We start from the raw sequence: 12,735 nt of genomic DNA, 5'->3' as shown, positions 1-12,735 counted from the left end.
TACTTCCATACACACACCCTCACTGGGGGTTACTAGGACACTAATTCTCACAAGGGTCACAGACACACACACACCTGCACGGCTTGAACTGTCACAAGTGTGTGTTACTGTGTAGTGTGTCAAGTGTGTATTGGTTTATAGCATGTTTGTCAAGTGTATGCAATAGACATTTGTGTTTTCATGCTTGACTATCATCAAAGAAGAGAGTCGTAACTAAGACATCGTTTCTTTGTGTGAGACTGAATTGCAAATGTTTGTGTGTGCTCATCTGCATGTGTGTGCTCCCGTACGTGTGTCTGTGTGTGTGTTTGTGTGTGTTGGGGTGTGTGTGTGTGTCTACAATCTCTCAACGGGGTGTGTCTCGTGTGGCGTGGATCATTCCCAGTCATACAGCTGTGGATATGATGCAAGATGGCGCCGGAAGAGATGGTCGCCTCGCTTCACGTCCTTAGGAAACTATGCAGTAATTTGTTTTTTTCTGTATTATTTCTTACTTTGTTATCTCAGAAAATCTTAAGTGCTATTACATACAGCCGGGAAGAACTATTGGATATAAAAGCGATGTCAACTTACTCAGGACTTTCGGACGTCCACCCTGGACATTGGTTCCAATCCCAGAGGCCGACCCAAAACAACGTTGTCGCCGCAGGAGAGGCAGACGGAGCGGCCTCCTGGTTAGAAGGCGAGCACACCATCCACCGCTTCCGAGCATATTACTCGCCAATTTCCAGTCTCTAGACAACAAAGTGGACGAAATAGGGGCATGGGTTGTCTTCCAGAGAGACAACAGAGATTGTAACATTCTCTGTTTCACGGAAACATGGCTCACTCGGGATATGCTGTCAGAGTCGGTACAGCTACCGGGTTTCTTCATGCGTTTCGCTGACAGAAAAAAACATCTCTCTGGTAAGAAGAAAGGCGGGGGTGTATGCCTCATTATTAACGACTCATGGTGTAATCATAACAAAATGCAGGAACTCAAGTATTTTGGTCACCTGACCTAGAATTCCTTACAATCAAATGCTGACCACATTATCTCCCAAGAGAATTCTCTTAGATTATTGTCACAGCTGTGTATGTTCCCCCAAGCAGATACCTCGACGGCCCTGAAAGAACTTCGCTGGACTCTATGTAAACTGCAAACCATATATCCTGAGGCTGCATATATTGTAGCTGGGGATTTTAACAAAGCTATTTTGAGAGCAAGGCTACCTAAATTCTACCAGCACATTGATTGTTGTACCCGCTCGAGCAAAACACTGGACCACTGCTACTCTAACTTCTGTGATGCATACAAGGCCCTCCCCTGCCTTCCCTTTGGCAAATCTGACGATGACTCCATCTTGTTGCTCCCCTCCTATAGGCAGAAACTAAAACAGGAAGTGCCCATGCTTAGGTCTAGCCAATGCTGGTTTGACCAATCAGATTCCACGCTTCAAGATTACTTCAATTACGTGTACTGGGATATGTTCCGCGTAGTCTCAGACAATAACATCGACGTATACAATAACATCGATGTATCAGCGCCTCTTTGGCTTGTCACCTAAAACCCTCGCAAACTTTTACAGATGCACAATTGAGAGCATCCTGTCGAGCTGTATCACCGCCTGGTACGGCAACTGCACCAAAGCTCTCCAGAGGGTGATGCGGTCTGCACAACGCATCACCGGGGGKAAACTACCCGCTCTCCAGGACACCTACAGCACCCGATGTCACAGGAAGGGCATAAAGATCATCAAGGACAACCAACCAACAATGTTCACCGCGCTATCATTCAGAAGGCGAGGTCAGTACAGGTGCATCAAAGCTGGGACCGAGAGACTGATAAACAGCTTCTATCTAAAGGCCATCAGACTGTTAAACAGCCATCGCTAACATAGAGAGGCTGCTGCCAACATACAGACTCAAATCGCTGGCCATTTTAATAAATGGATTTAATAAAGGTATCACTAGTCACTTTAAATAATGCCACTCTAATAATGTTTACATATCCTACATTACTCATCTCATATGTATATACTGTATTTTATACCATCTATTGCATCTTGCCTATGCCGCACGGCCATCACTCATCCATATATTTATATGTACATATTCTGATTCCATCCCTTTACATTGTGTGTATAAGGTAGTCGTTGTGAATATGTTAGATTACTTGTAGATATTACTGCACTGTCGGAACTAGAAGCACAAGCATTTCGCGTACACTCGCATAAAACATTCTGCTAACCATGTGTATGGTGGACCCAATAAAATTATGATTTGTATCTCCCAGTGTGTTGTACTATGAGAGTTCCTCTCCTTCTTCTCTCCTGCAGAGCGGTGGTCTCTCTCCTCTCTAATCCTGCTCCAGTCAATGGTGCCGGGGCCAACTCCATCTGCTAATTGTATCCATTGTTATGGCAGCAGAAAGGGGAAAGTGGGTCTCTCCTCTCTCTCTCTGATTGTTCTTTGTCTCTGCCCTGCTGTGTGTAGGAGGCCTCACCAAAAGTCCATTTCCTCCACGATTCATACTTTATTATGTCTGGCTGTATGGGGGCCTCACCTTTCAAACAGACGCAGGCTACTGTGGGAGTATTATAAGACTATCAAACCATGTTCTTGTGCTGAGCTTGTAAGTGAAGCAGAAACAAACAAATGTCCCCTAGATACCCCTGGAAAACAATGCGCAAATACAATCATCTTGCAAATTACCTATCCCAAGCCATTGTTTAACAATTCAACCAATAGATACAGTACATAAATGCAGTGATGATGTTACTTGTTCTATTACTTGTATCCACAAAAATGTTAGCTTTGAAGGACACTGTATTATCTTCCTACCTCCCTTTGTCAGGTTGTGTGTGTGTTGTGTGTGATGTGTGTGTGTAATGTGTGTATGTTGTGTGTGTGTGTGTGTGGTGTGTGTCGTGTGTGTGTTATGTGTGGGTGTGTGTGTGTGTGTGTCGTGTGTGTGTTGTGTGTGTGTGTGCTGGAGGGGCACTGTTTTGTTTCTTCCCTAGGGATTCGAATTGAGTCCACTCGGAACGTTGGGATTGGTGTGTGTGACGCGAAGGTGTGTTGTAGTGATATAGTTTGAAGACAGCTGGTGAGGATAATGATCTGTTGTGAGAGTGCAAGCAATGTGACAATGGAGATGCAGGAATCTGGTTGGACGTTGGAGGAAATCCTCATTGGAGCACCAGACTTCCTGTGTGCTGGTTAGCTACACCCGACACACAGGCCCTACGGGAATTGGAGTGTGTGTGTCTGTCTGTCTGTCTGTTCTGTCTGTCTGTCTGTCTGTCTGTCAGGGGAATGACTTGACTGGGATGCTGTGCTGTTTGCTGCCTATCTCATTTGGGGATCACTTAGTGTTGTGAAATGGGCTGTTGATAGGACAGGACATTAGTGACAAGGCTGTTATAGACAGACAGAGAGACATGGTTGTGATAGACACAGAGAGACATGCTGTGATAGACAGACAGAAGACCGGCTGTGATTAGACAGACAGAGAGACAGGGCTGTTGATAGACAGACATAGAGACAGGCTGTGAAAGGACAGACAGAGAAGACTATGCTGTTGTAGACAAACAGAGAGGAGGCTGTGATAGACAGAACAAGAAGACAGGCTGTGATATAGACAGACATAGGACCGGCTGTGATAGACAGACAGAGAGACATTGGTGTGATAGACAGACAGAGAGACATTTGTGTGATAGACAGCAGAGAGACCGGCTGTGAATAGACAGAAGAGAGACAGGCTGTGATAGGACAGACAAAGAGACAGGCTGTGATAGACAGACAGAGAGACCATGCTGTGAATAGACAGACAGATGAGACCGGCTGTGATAGGACAACAGAGAAGAGACAGGGCTGTTGTGATACCGGCTTGTGATAGACAGACAGAGAGGCAGGCTGTTGATAGACAGACAGAAGAGGCAGGCTTGATAGACAGACAGTAGAGGCAGGCTGTGATAGACAGGGACAGAGAGAACATGCTGTTGATAGAACAGACAGAGAGAGCAGTCTGTGATGACAGACAGAGAGCAGGTATGTGAATAGACCGACAGAGAGGCAGGCTGTGATAGACAGACAGAGAGACATGCTGTGAAGACAGGACAGGGAGAGACAGGCTGTGATAGACAGGACAGAGAGACAGGCTGGATAGACAGACAGAGAGACATGGTGGTGATAGACAGACAAGAGACATGCTGTTGAATTTTGACAGACAGAGAGACCGGCTGTGATAGACAGGACAGAGAGACAGGCTGTGATAGGACAGACATAGTGACAGGCGTGATAGACAGACAGAGAGACATGGGTGATAGACAGACAGGAGGACTGGCTGTGGATAGACAGACAAGAGAGACCGGCTGTGAATAGACAGACAGAAGACAGGCCTGTGGACTAGTACAGACAAGAGACAGGCTGTGTATAAGCCGACAGACAGGAGAGACAGGCTGTGATAGCAACAGGAGAGACGCGCTGTGATAGACAGAACAGAGAGAAGGCTGTTGATCAGACTAGATCATAGAGACAGGCGTGGATAGAGCAGACAGAGAGACTGGTGTTGATAGACAGACAGAGGACAGTGCTGTGATAGACAGAAGAGAGACCGCTGTGATAGACAGACAGAGCATCAAGGCTCGAGAAAAGACAGCATGATAGACAGGCGGATACAGACAGAGAGACATGCTGTGATAGACCGAGACAGAGAGACCAGGCTGTGATAGACAGACAGAGAAGACAGGGGCTGTGATTAGACAGACAGAGAGAGCCTGTGATAGACAGACGATGAGAGTGGAAGGCACGAGGACTGGTGTGATAGACAGACAGAAGACAGGGCTTGAGTAGACAGACAGAGAGACAGGCTGTGATAGAACAGACAGAGAGCAGCTGTGATAGACAGACCATGGAGGGCAGTGTTGTTATAGGACCGACAGAGAGGCAGGCTGTGATAGACAGACAGGAGCACAGGCTGTGATAGACAGGACAAGAGAGACACGTGTGATAGACAGACAGAGAGACGGCTTGTTGAACAGAACAGAAGAGACGGCTGTGATAGACAGACAGAGAGACAGGGCTGTGATAGACAGACAATTGAGGACAGCGCTGTGATAGACAGACAGAGAGACAGCTGTTGATAGACAGACAGGAGAACGGCTGTGATAGACAGACAGAGAGACCGGCTGTCATAGACAGACATAGAGACAGGCTGTGATAGACAGACAGAGAGCAGGTGTGATAGACAGACAGAGAGACAGCTGTGGACAGACAGACAGAGAGACAGACGCGCTGTGATAGACAGACAGAGGAGAGACAGGCGTGTGATAGACAGACATAGAGACAGGCTGTGATAGACAGACAGAGAGACAGCTGTGATAGGACAGACAGAGAGACGGCTGTGATAGACAGACAGAGAGACAGGCTGTGATAGACAGACAGAGAGACAGCTGTGATAGACGAGACAGAGAGACCGGCTGTGATAGACAGACAGAGAGACCGGCTGTGATAGACAGACAGAGAGACAGGCTGTGATACCGGCTTGTGAATAGACAGACAGAGAGGCAGCTGTGATCAGACAGACAGAGAGGCAGGCTGTGATAGACAGACAGAGAGCAGGCTGTGGAGAAGACAGGAAGACAGCTGTGATAGACAGACAGAGAGGCAGGCTGTGAAGACAGACAGAGAGACAGCTGTGATAGACAGACAGAGAGACAGGCTGTGATAGACAGACAGGAGAGACCGGCTGTGATAGACAGACAGAGAGACAGGCTGTGATAGACAGACAGAGAGGCAGGCTTGTGATAGACAGACAGAGAGGCAGGCTGTGATAGACAGGACAAGAACAGCTGTGATAGACAGGACAGAGAGACAGGCTGTGATAGGGACAGACAGAGAGACCGGCTGTGATAGACAACAGAGAACATTGCTGTGATAGAACAGACAGAGGAGACAGGCTGTGATAGACAGACAGAGAGGACGGCTTGATAGACAGCAGAGAGACATGCTGTGATAGACAGACAGAGAGACAGGCTGTGATAACAGACAGAGAGGACAGGCTGTGATAGACAGGACAGAGCGGACAGCTGGATAGACAGGCAGAGAGACAGGCTGTGATAGACAGACATAGAGGCAGGCTGTGATAGACAGACAGAGAGGCAGGCTTGTGATAGACAGACAGAAACAGGCTGTGATAGACAGACAGAGAGGACAGGCTGTGATAGACAGACAGAGAGACCGGTCTTGAGTAGACAGACCAGATGAACATGCTGTTGATAGGAACAGGACAGAGAGCAGCTTTGTGATAGACAGACAGAGAGACCGGCTGTGATTAACAGACAGAGAGACATGCTGTGATTAGACAGACAGAGAGACAGGCTGTGATAGACAGACAGAGAGACCGGCTGTGATAGACAGACAGAGAGACAGGCTGTGTCGATAGACAGACAGAGAGGCAGGCTGTGAATAGACAGACAGAGAGGCAGGCTGTGATAGACAGACAGAGAGACAGGCTGTATGATAGGACAGACAGAGAGACAGCTGTTGTATTAACAGACAGAGAGACCGGCTGTGATAGACAGAACAGAGAGAACAGGCTGCTGATAGGACAGACAGAGATGCAGGCTGTGATAGACAGACAGAGAGGCAGGCTGTGATAGACAGACAGAGAGACAGGCTGTGATAGACAGACAGAGAGACGGCTTGTTGATAGACAGGACAGAGAGACAGGCTGTGATAGACAGACAGAGAGGCAGGCTGTTGATAGACAGACAGAGAGGCAGGCTGTGATAGACAGACAGAGAGACAGGCTGTTGATAGACAGACAGAGAGGCACAGGCTGTGATAGACAGGACAGAGAGACAAGGCTCTTGATAGACAGACAGAGAGGCCAGGCTGTGATAGACAGACAGAGAGGCAGGCTGTGATAGACAGGACAGAGCAGGACAGGCTGTGATAGACAGGGACAGAGAGACAGGGCTGTGATAGACAGACAGAGAGACGGGCTGTGATAGACAGACAGGAGAGACATGCTTATAGACAGACAGAGAGACAGGCTGTGATAGACGACAAGAGACCGGCTGTGATAGACAGACAGAGAGACATGCTGTGATAGACAGACAGAGAGGACAGGCTGTGATAGACGAACATAGAGGACAGGCTGTGATAGACAGACAGAGAGGACCGGCTGTGATAGACAGACAGAGATACATGCTGTGATAGACAGACAGAGAGGACAGGCTGTGATAGACAAGACAGAGGGAACAGGCTGTGATAGGACAGACAAGAGACAGCTGTGATAGACAGACAGAGAGAACAGGCTGTGATAGACAGACATTAGAGCAGGGCTGTGTGGATAGGACAGACAGAGAGGCAGGCTGTGATAGACAGGACAGAGAGACATCTTGTATAGACAGACAGAGAGACAGGCTGTTGATAGACAGACAGAGAGGACCGGCTGTGATAGACAGGACAGAGAGGACATGCTGGATAGACAGACAGAGAGACAGGCTGTGGTAGACAGCAGGAGAGACCGGCTGTGATAGACAGACAGAGAGACAGGGCTGTTGAAGACAGACAGAGAGACAGGCTTTGATAGACAGACAGGAGACCGGCTGTGATAGACAGACAGAGAGGACAGGGCTGTGATAGACAGGACAGAGAGCAGTCGTGATAGACAAAGGACAGATAGGCAGGCTGTGATAGACAGGGGACAGAGAGACAGGCTTTGGATAGACAGACAGAGAGACCGGCTGTGATAGCAGGACAGAGAGGACAGGGCTGTGATAGACAGACAAGAGAGGGCAGGCTGTGATTAGACAGACAGAGAGGCAGGCTGTGATAGACAGACAGAGAGACAGGCTGATAGACAGACAGAGAGACAGGCTGGATAGACAGACAGAAGACAGGCTTGATAGACAGGACAGAGAGGCAGCTGTGAATAGACAGACAGAGAGGCAGGCTTGTTGAGAGACAGACAGAAGAGAACAGGCTGTTTGATAGACAGACAGAGAGACTAGGCTTGTGATAGACAGACAGAGAGGACCGGCTGTATAGACAGACAGAAGACATTGCTGTGATAGACAGGAACAGAGAGACAGGCTGTGAAGACAGACAGAGAGTGGACCGGCTGTGATAGACAGACCAGAGAGAACAGGTCTGTGATAGACAGACAGAGAGGGCAGGCTGTGATAGGGGACCCCCAAGACAAGAGGCAGGGCTGTGATAGACAGGACAGAGAGGACAGGCTGTGATAGACAGACAGGAGAGACCGGCTGTGATAGACAGACAGAGAGACAGGCTGTTGATAGACAGACAGAGAGGCAGGCTGTGATAGACAGACAGAGAGACAGGCTGTGATAGACAGACAGAGAGGCAGGTGATCCACCACATACCTTTAGTTATTACTACTGTATATGAGAGGAGAAGTGGGGAGAATCACAGGAAGTTGAAAAGCCCATGTCTGGATGGATGAATTCATTCAGCGTGTGAGCCAACTGTCTCTTAGGGGATTTTCTTTGCAGAGGAAATAAAACAGTTTTCTGATCCTAAATACTAGTTTTGCTTTTTTGAGTGTGTATGTGTGCGTACYTGTGTGTGTGTGTGTGTTTGATAAGCAAAGGGGAATCTAAATGTTAATGTCCTGATCCCAGACCATGAAGAAGCAATAGCAGTATGCATGCCACCGCCATGTTGACACACACACACCAGCACGCACACACACGTCACACATTACCCAGATTCTATCAGACCAGACATAKATTACCTGCCAAGCGCACACAATCAGTTATTGCCACCAGAAACCCGTGCAAATATGCAAAATTACCTCCAAAGCATTATAGCATATTTTAAAGCCATTTTATACCTAGTTTTGTTATATATATATTTGAGATATGAGCAGGGGGTATTATTACATATCACGCAATCAGACATTCATCATCATATATTAGACTGGGATGATGCAGGAGAGGAGTGACACATTATTTAATTTACCCTGTTTTCTATTCTGGCTACACATTTCATGACGGAAACAAGTTGTGTATTTGCAGCATCTGCAAGATTGTTTTTCAGTGTTTTTTGTAATGATAAATGCAGTTTATTTATTTTTTAAATAATTTGTTTGGTATATCTTGTTTCTTTCTCCCCATGGATTTATCGTAGCTTTAGACATAGCAGCCGAGGAGGTGGGGAGGAGGAGGAGGAAGATGAGGAAGATGAGGAGGAGGCTACACAGAGATATCTGAAAGTCATTTGACTTCAGAGTGAACTTCAAAAGAAGGCTTGGGTTGTTTGTCCCATATGGAGTAGATTTCAGTCTCCTCTCTGGCTGTATTCTTCTTCAACCCCCTCTTCTCTTCCTCCTCCTCTCCTGCCCTCTGTTCTCTGACCCCTGGTGTTGCCATGGGGACACAGTGTGATGTATAATTCACTACTGAACTTCACACCCAGGGCTACCTGTGTGTGTGTGTGTGTGTGTGTGTGTGTGTGTGTGTGTGTGTGTGTGTGTGTGTGTGTGTGTGTGTGTGTTGGTAACCAAGATTTTAACATAAGGGGACTGGTAACCCAGAATCGAATGAGGGCATTGTACTCCAATCGAATAGAGGCATCTGGTGAACCCCCAAAAAAATTTAACATAGGCATCTGGTAACCCAAATCGATAGAGGGCATCTGTGTAACCCAAATCGAATAGAGGGCTACTGGTACCCAAATCGAAACCTAGGGCATCTGGTTAACCCAAATTTAACATAGGGCATCTGGTAACCCAAATCGAATAGAGGGCATTCATGGTAACCCAAATAACAAATAGGGCATCTGGTAACCCCAATTATTTCGAATAGAGGGCATCTGGTAACCCAAATTTAACATAGGGCATCTGGTAAACCCAAATCGAATAGAGGGCTATCTGGTAACTCCAAATGGAATAGGGGCATCGTGTAAGCAAATCGAACACTAGGGCATCTGGTAACCCAAATCAAATAGAGGGCATCTGTAACCCAAAATCGAATGAGGGTATCTGGTAACCCAAATCTTAGGATCAACCCAATAACATAGGGCATCTGGTAACCCAAATCGAGATAGAGGGCATCTGGTAAGCCCAAATCGAATAGAGGGCATCTGGTAACCCAAATTTAACAAGTGCTCTGGTACCCAAATCGAATAGAGGGCATCTGGTAACCACAAATCGAATAGAGGGCATCGTACAAATCAACATAGGCATCTGGTAACCCAAATTTAACATAGGGCATCTGGTAACCACCTTTCGCTTTCCCGAATGAATAGAGGGCATCTGGTAACCCAAGTAAAAATTTAACATAGAGGCATCTGGTAACCAATCGAAATAGAGGGCATCTGGTATAACCAATCGAACTAGAGGGCATCTGGTAACCCAAATTTAACATAGGGCATCTGTAACCCAAATCGAATGAGGGATCTGTAACCCAGATTTAACATAGGGCATTGGTAACCCAAAATCGAATAGAGGGGGCATCTGGTGAACCCAAATCGAAGTCGAGGTTACCGAGCATAAGGGCTTTATGTTATAGCGAGAGAGTGGCCAAAACCTGGGCGCAAAACTACTAGTACACAGTTCGACAGATATATGAAATAGCATCACAAAATGGGTCCTACTTTTGGTGATCTTCCATCAGAATGTTTACAATGGGTCCTTTGTCCAGAACAGTCGTTGTTTGGATTTAGAACATCGTTTTTCCCTCTTGAATTAGCAGCACACTGGCCAAGTGGCGCGAACCTCTCCAACGTCAACAAACACAGACAACGCAACACGCCTAACGTCCCGAAAAAATTTCAATAATCTAATAAAACTTATATGAAAAAACATACTTTACGATGATATTGTGACATGTATCAAATAAAATCAAAGCCGGAGATAGTAGTCGCCTATAACGACAGCTTTTCAGAAGGCAATTCCAGGTCCATCTTCGCGCTTTCAGAAAACAGAAAATGGATGACTCGTCGTGCAAAGAGGATTTATTCCACCTCAGACCAAGATAAACACTTAATTTCTTCTCTCACTTCCTATAGACATCTAGGGGAAGTGTGTATGACGTGCATGTATACGCATACGTATCATGCCCATTTATAGCAGGCCATTGAACAGAGCATCGATTTCAGACTTTCCACTTCCTGGTCAGAAAGTGTGCTGCCAAATTAGTTCTGTTTTACTCACAGACAAAATTCAAACGGTTTTAGAAACTAGAGAGTGTTTTCTATCCAATAGTAATAATAATATGCATATTGTACGAGCAAGAATTGAGTACGAGGCCGTTTAAATTGGGCACGATTTTCCAAAGTGAAAACACGCCCTCTGTCCTCAACAGGTTAAACACCAGTCTCTATATAAAGATCTAAGAAAAATCTGAACAGTTTGCTGATGAAAATGTATTGTTCAACCCAGCACCTACTTCAATCCTTGGACTTCTAGATATGTATAGGGCTCTCCTGGTCTGTAGGTACGTTTATGGAGACGGATGACGTTTTCAAAAAGGAATTAGTGTGTGGTGTGTTAAGGGGGATGAAAATGATGCTGGTGCTTGTCTCTCTCTCTCTCTCTTTCTCCCTCCCTCTCTCTTTCTCTCTCTCTCCCTCTCTATTTCTATCATTCATCTTTCTGTATTATCTGTGTGGTTGCTCAACCGTAGCTGGGTCATGCAGAGATGGAGGAAAAGAGGGAGGGAGTAGTGCACTGGGCAGAACGTGAATCTGTCAGGAAACAATAGTTCTTGACAAATGGGCTCTGACACCTGTTTACACCTACACACCATACACACACTCTCCAGAACTAGCCACCTCTCTTTTTCCATCCCTCTCTCTTTCTTCTCCACTGGGCATCCCATTATCCAACCATCACCACCTCAGATGTCACACAGAGTTAGTCTTCTGAACAAACACTTTACTGGAGCTAAATCCTCTAGGAATCAAGACATCAACATAGTATTAGATGGAAATTAAGATATTCCCCAAGAGTGAACCATTGTCTTTCAAAATATACTGTGCTCTTCTACAAAGCCATTTGAGTACACTATAGATGAAATAATGATGCATTGTAGTTGTGGAGGCTAGTATTCTTCAGAGAGGGGTTCAAATGTTTACTGCTGATGGCTCTGGAGCTCTCCAACTCTGTTGATGCTGTCTGTGTGTCTCTAATGGGGATGCTGTGTGTGTCTCTAATGGGTGCTGTCTGTGTCTCTAATGGGATGCTGATGTGTGTCTCTAATGGGATGCTGTCTATGTGTCTCTAATGGGGATGCTGTCTATGTGTCTCTAATGGGTGCTGTCTATGTGTCTCTAATGGGATGATGTCTATGTGTCTCTAATGGGGATGCTGTCTGTGTGTCTCTAATGGGATGCTGCTGTGTGTCTAATGTGGATGTTGTCTGTGTGTCTCTAATGGGGATGCTGTCTGTGTGTCTCTAATGGGATGCTGGCTGTGTGTCCTAAATGGGATGCTGTCTGCGTGTCTCTAATGGGATGCTGTCTGTGTGCTCTAATGGGGATGCTGTCTGTGTGTCTCTAATGGGGATGCTGTCTGTGTGTCTCTAATGGGTGGTGGCTGCTTGTGTGTCTCTAATGGGGATGCTGTCTGTGTGTCTCTAATGTGGATGCTGGCTGTGTGTCTCTAATGTGTGGATGCTGTCTGTGTGTCTCTATGGGGATGCTGTGCTGTGTGTCTCTAATGGGGATACTGTCTGTCTCTAATGGGGATGCTGTCTGTGTGTCTCTAATGTGGATGAA

The 12,735-nt window shown here is 46.4% G+C and overlaps 1 protein-coding gene across 1 annotated transcript in view; it reads left to right on the top strand.

The window, feature by feature from the left end:
• Nucleotides 1–12,735, top strand: part of LOC111964618 (cyclin-dependent kinase 14) — a gene marked incomplete at its 3' end in the record, with an annotated part of 148,665 nt that overhangs the window by 131,131 nt on the left and 4,799 nt on the right. Inside the window, exon 11 of the mRNA XM_070439379.1 lies at nucleotides 1,569–1,781. Coding sequence (XP_070295480.1) covers nucleotides 1,569–1,781 — 213 coding nt within the window. The remainder of the gene's footprint in view (nucleotides 1–1,568; nucleotides 1,782–12,735) is intronic.

Source organism: Salvelinus sp. IW2-2015, unplaced genomic scaffold, assembly GCF_002910315.2.
Source record: "Salvelinus sp. IW2-2015 unplaced genomic scaffold, ASM291031v2 Un_scaffold1606, whole genome shotgun sequence".
Lineage (NCBI taxonomy): Eukaryota > Metazoa > Chordata > Actinopteri > Salmoniformes > Salmonidae > Salvelinus > Salvelinus sp. IW2-2015.
Note: the sequence above shows the minus strand (reverse complement) of the source record. Positions and strands in the feature narration are given on the sequence as shown.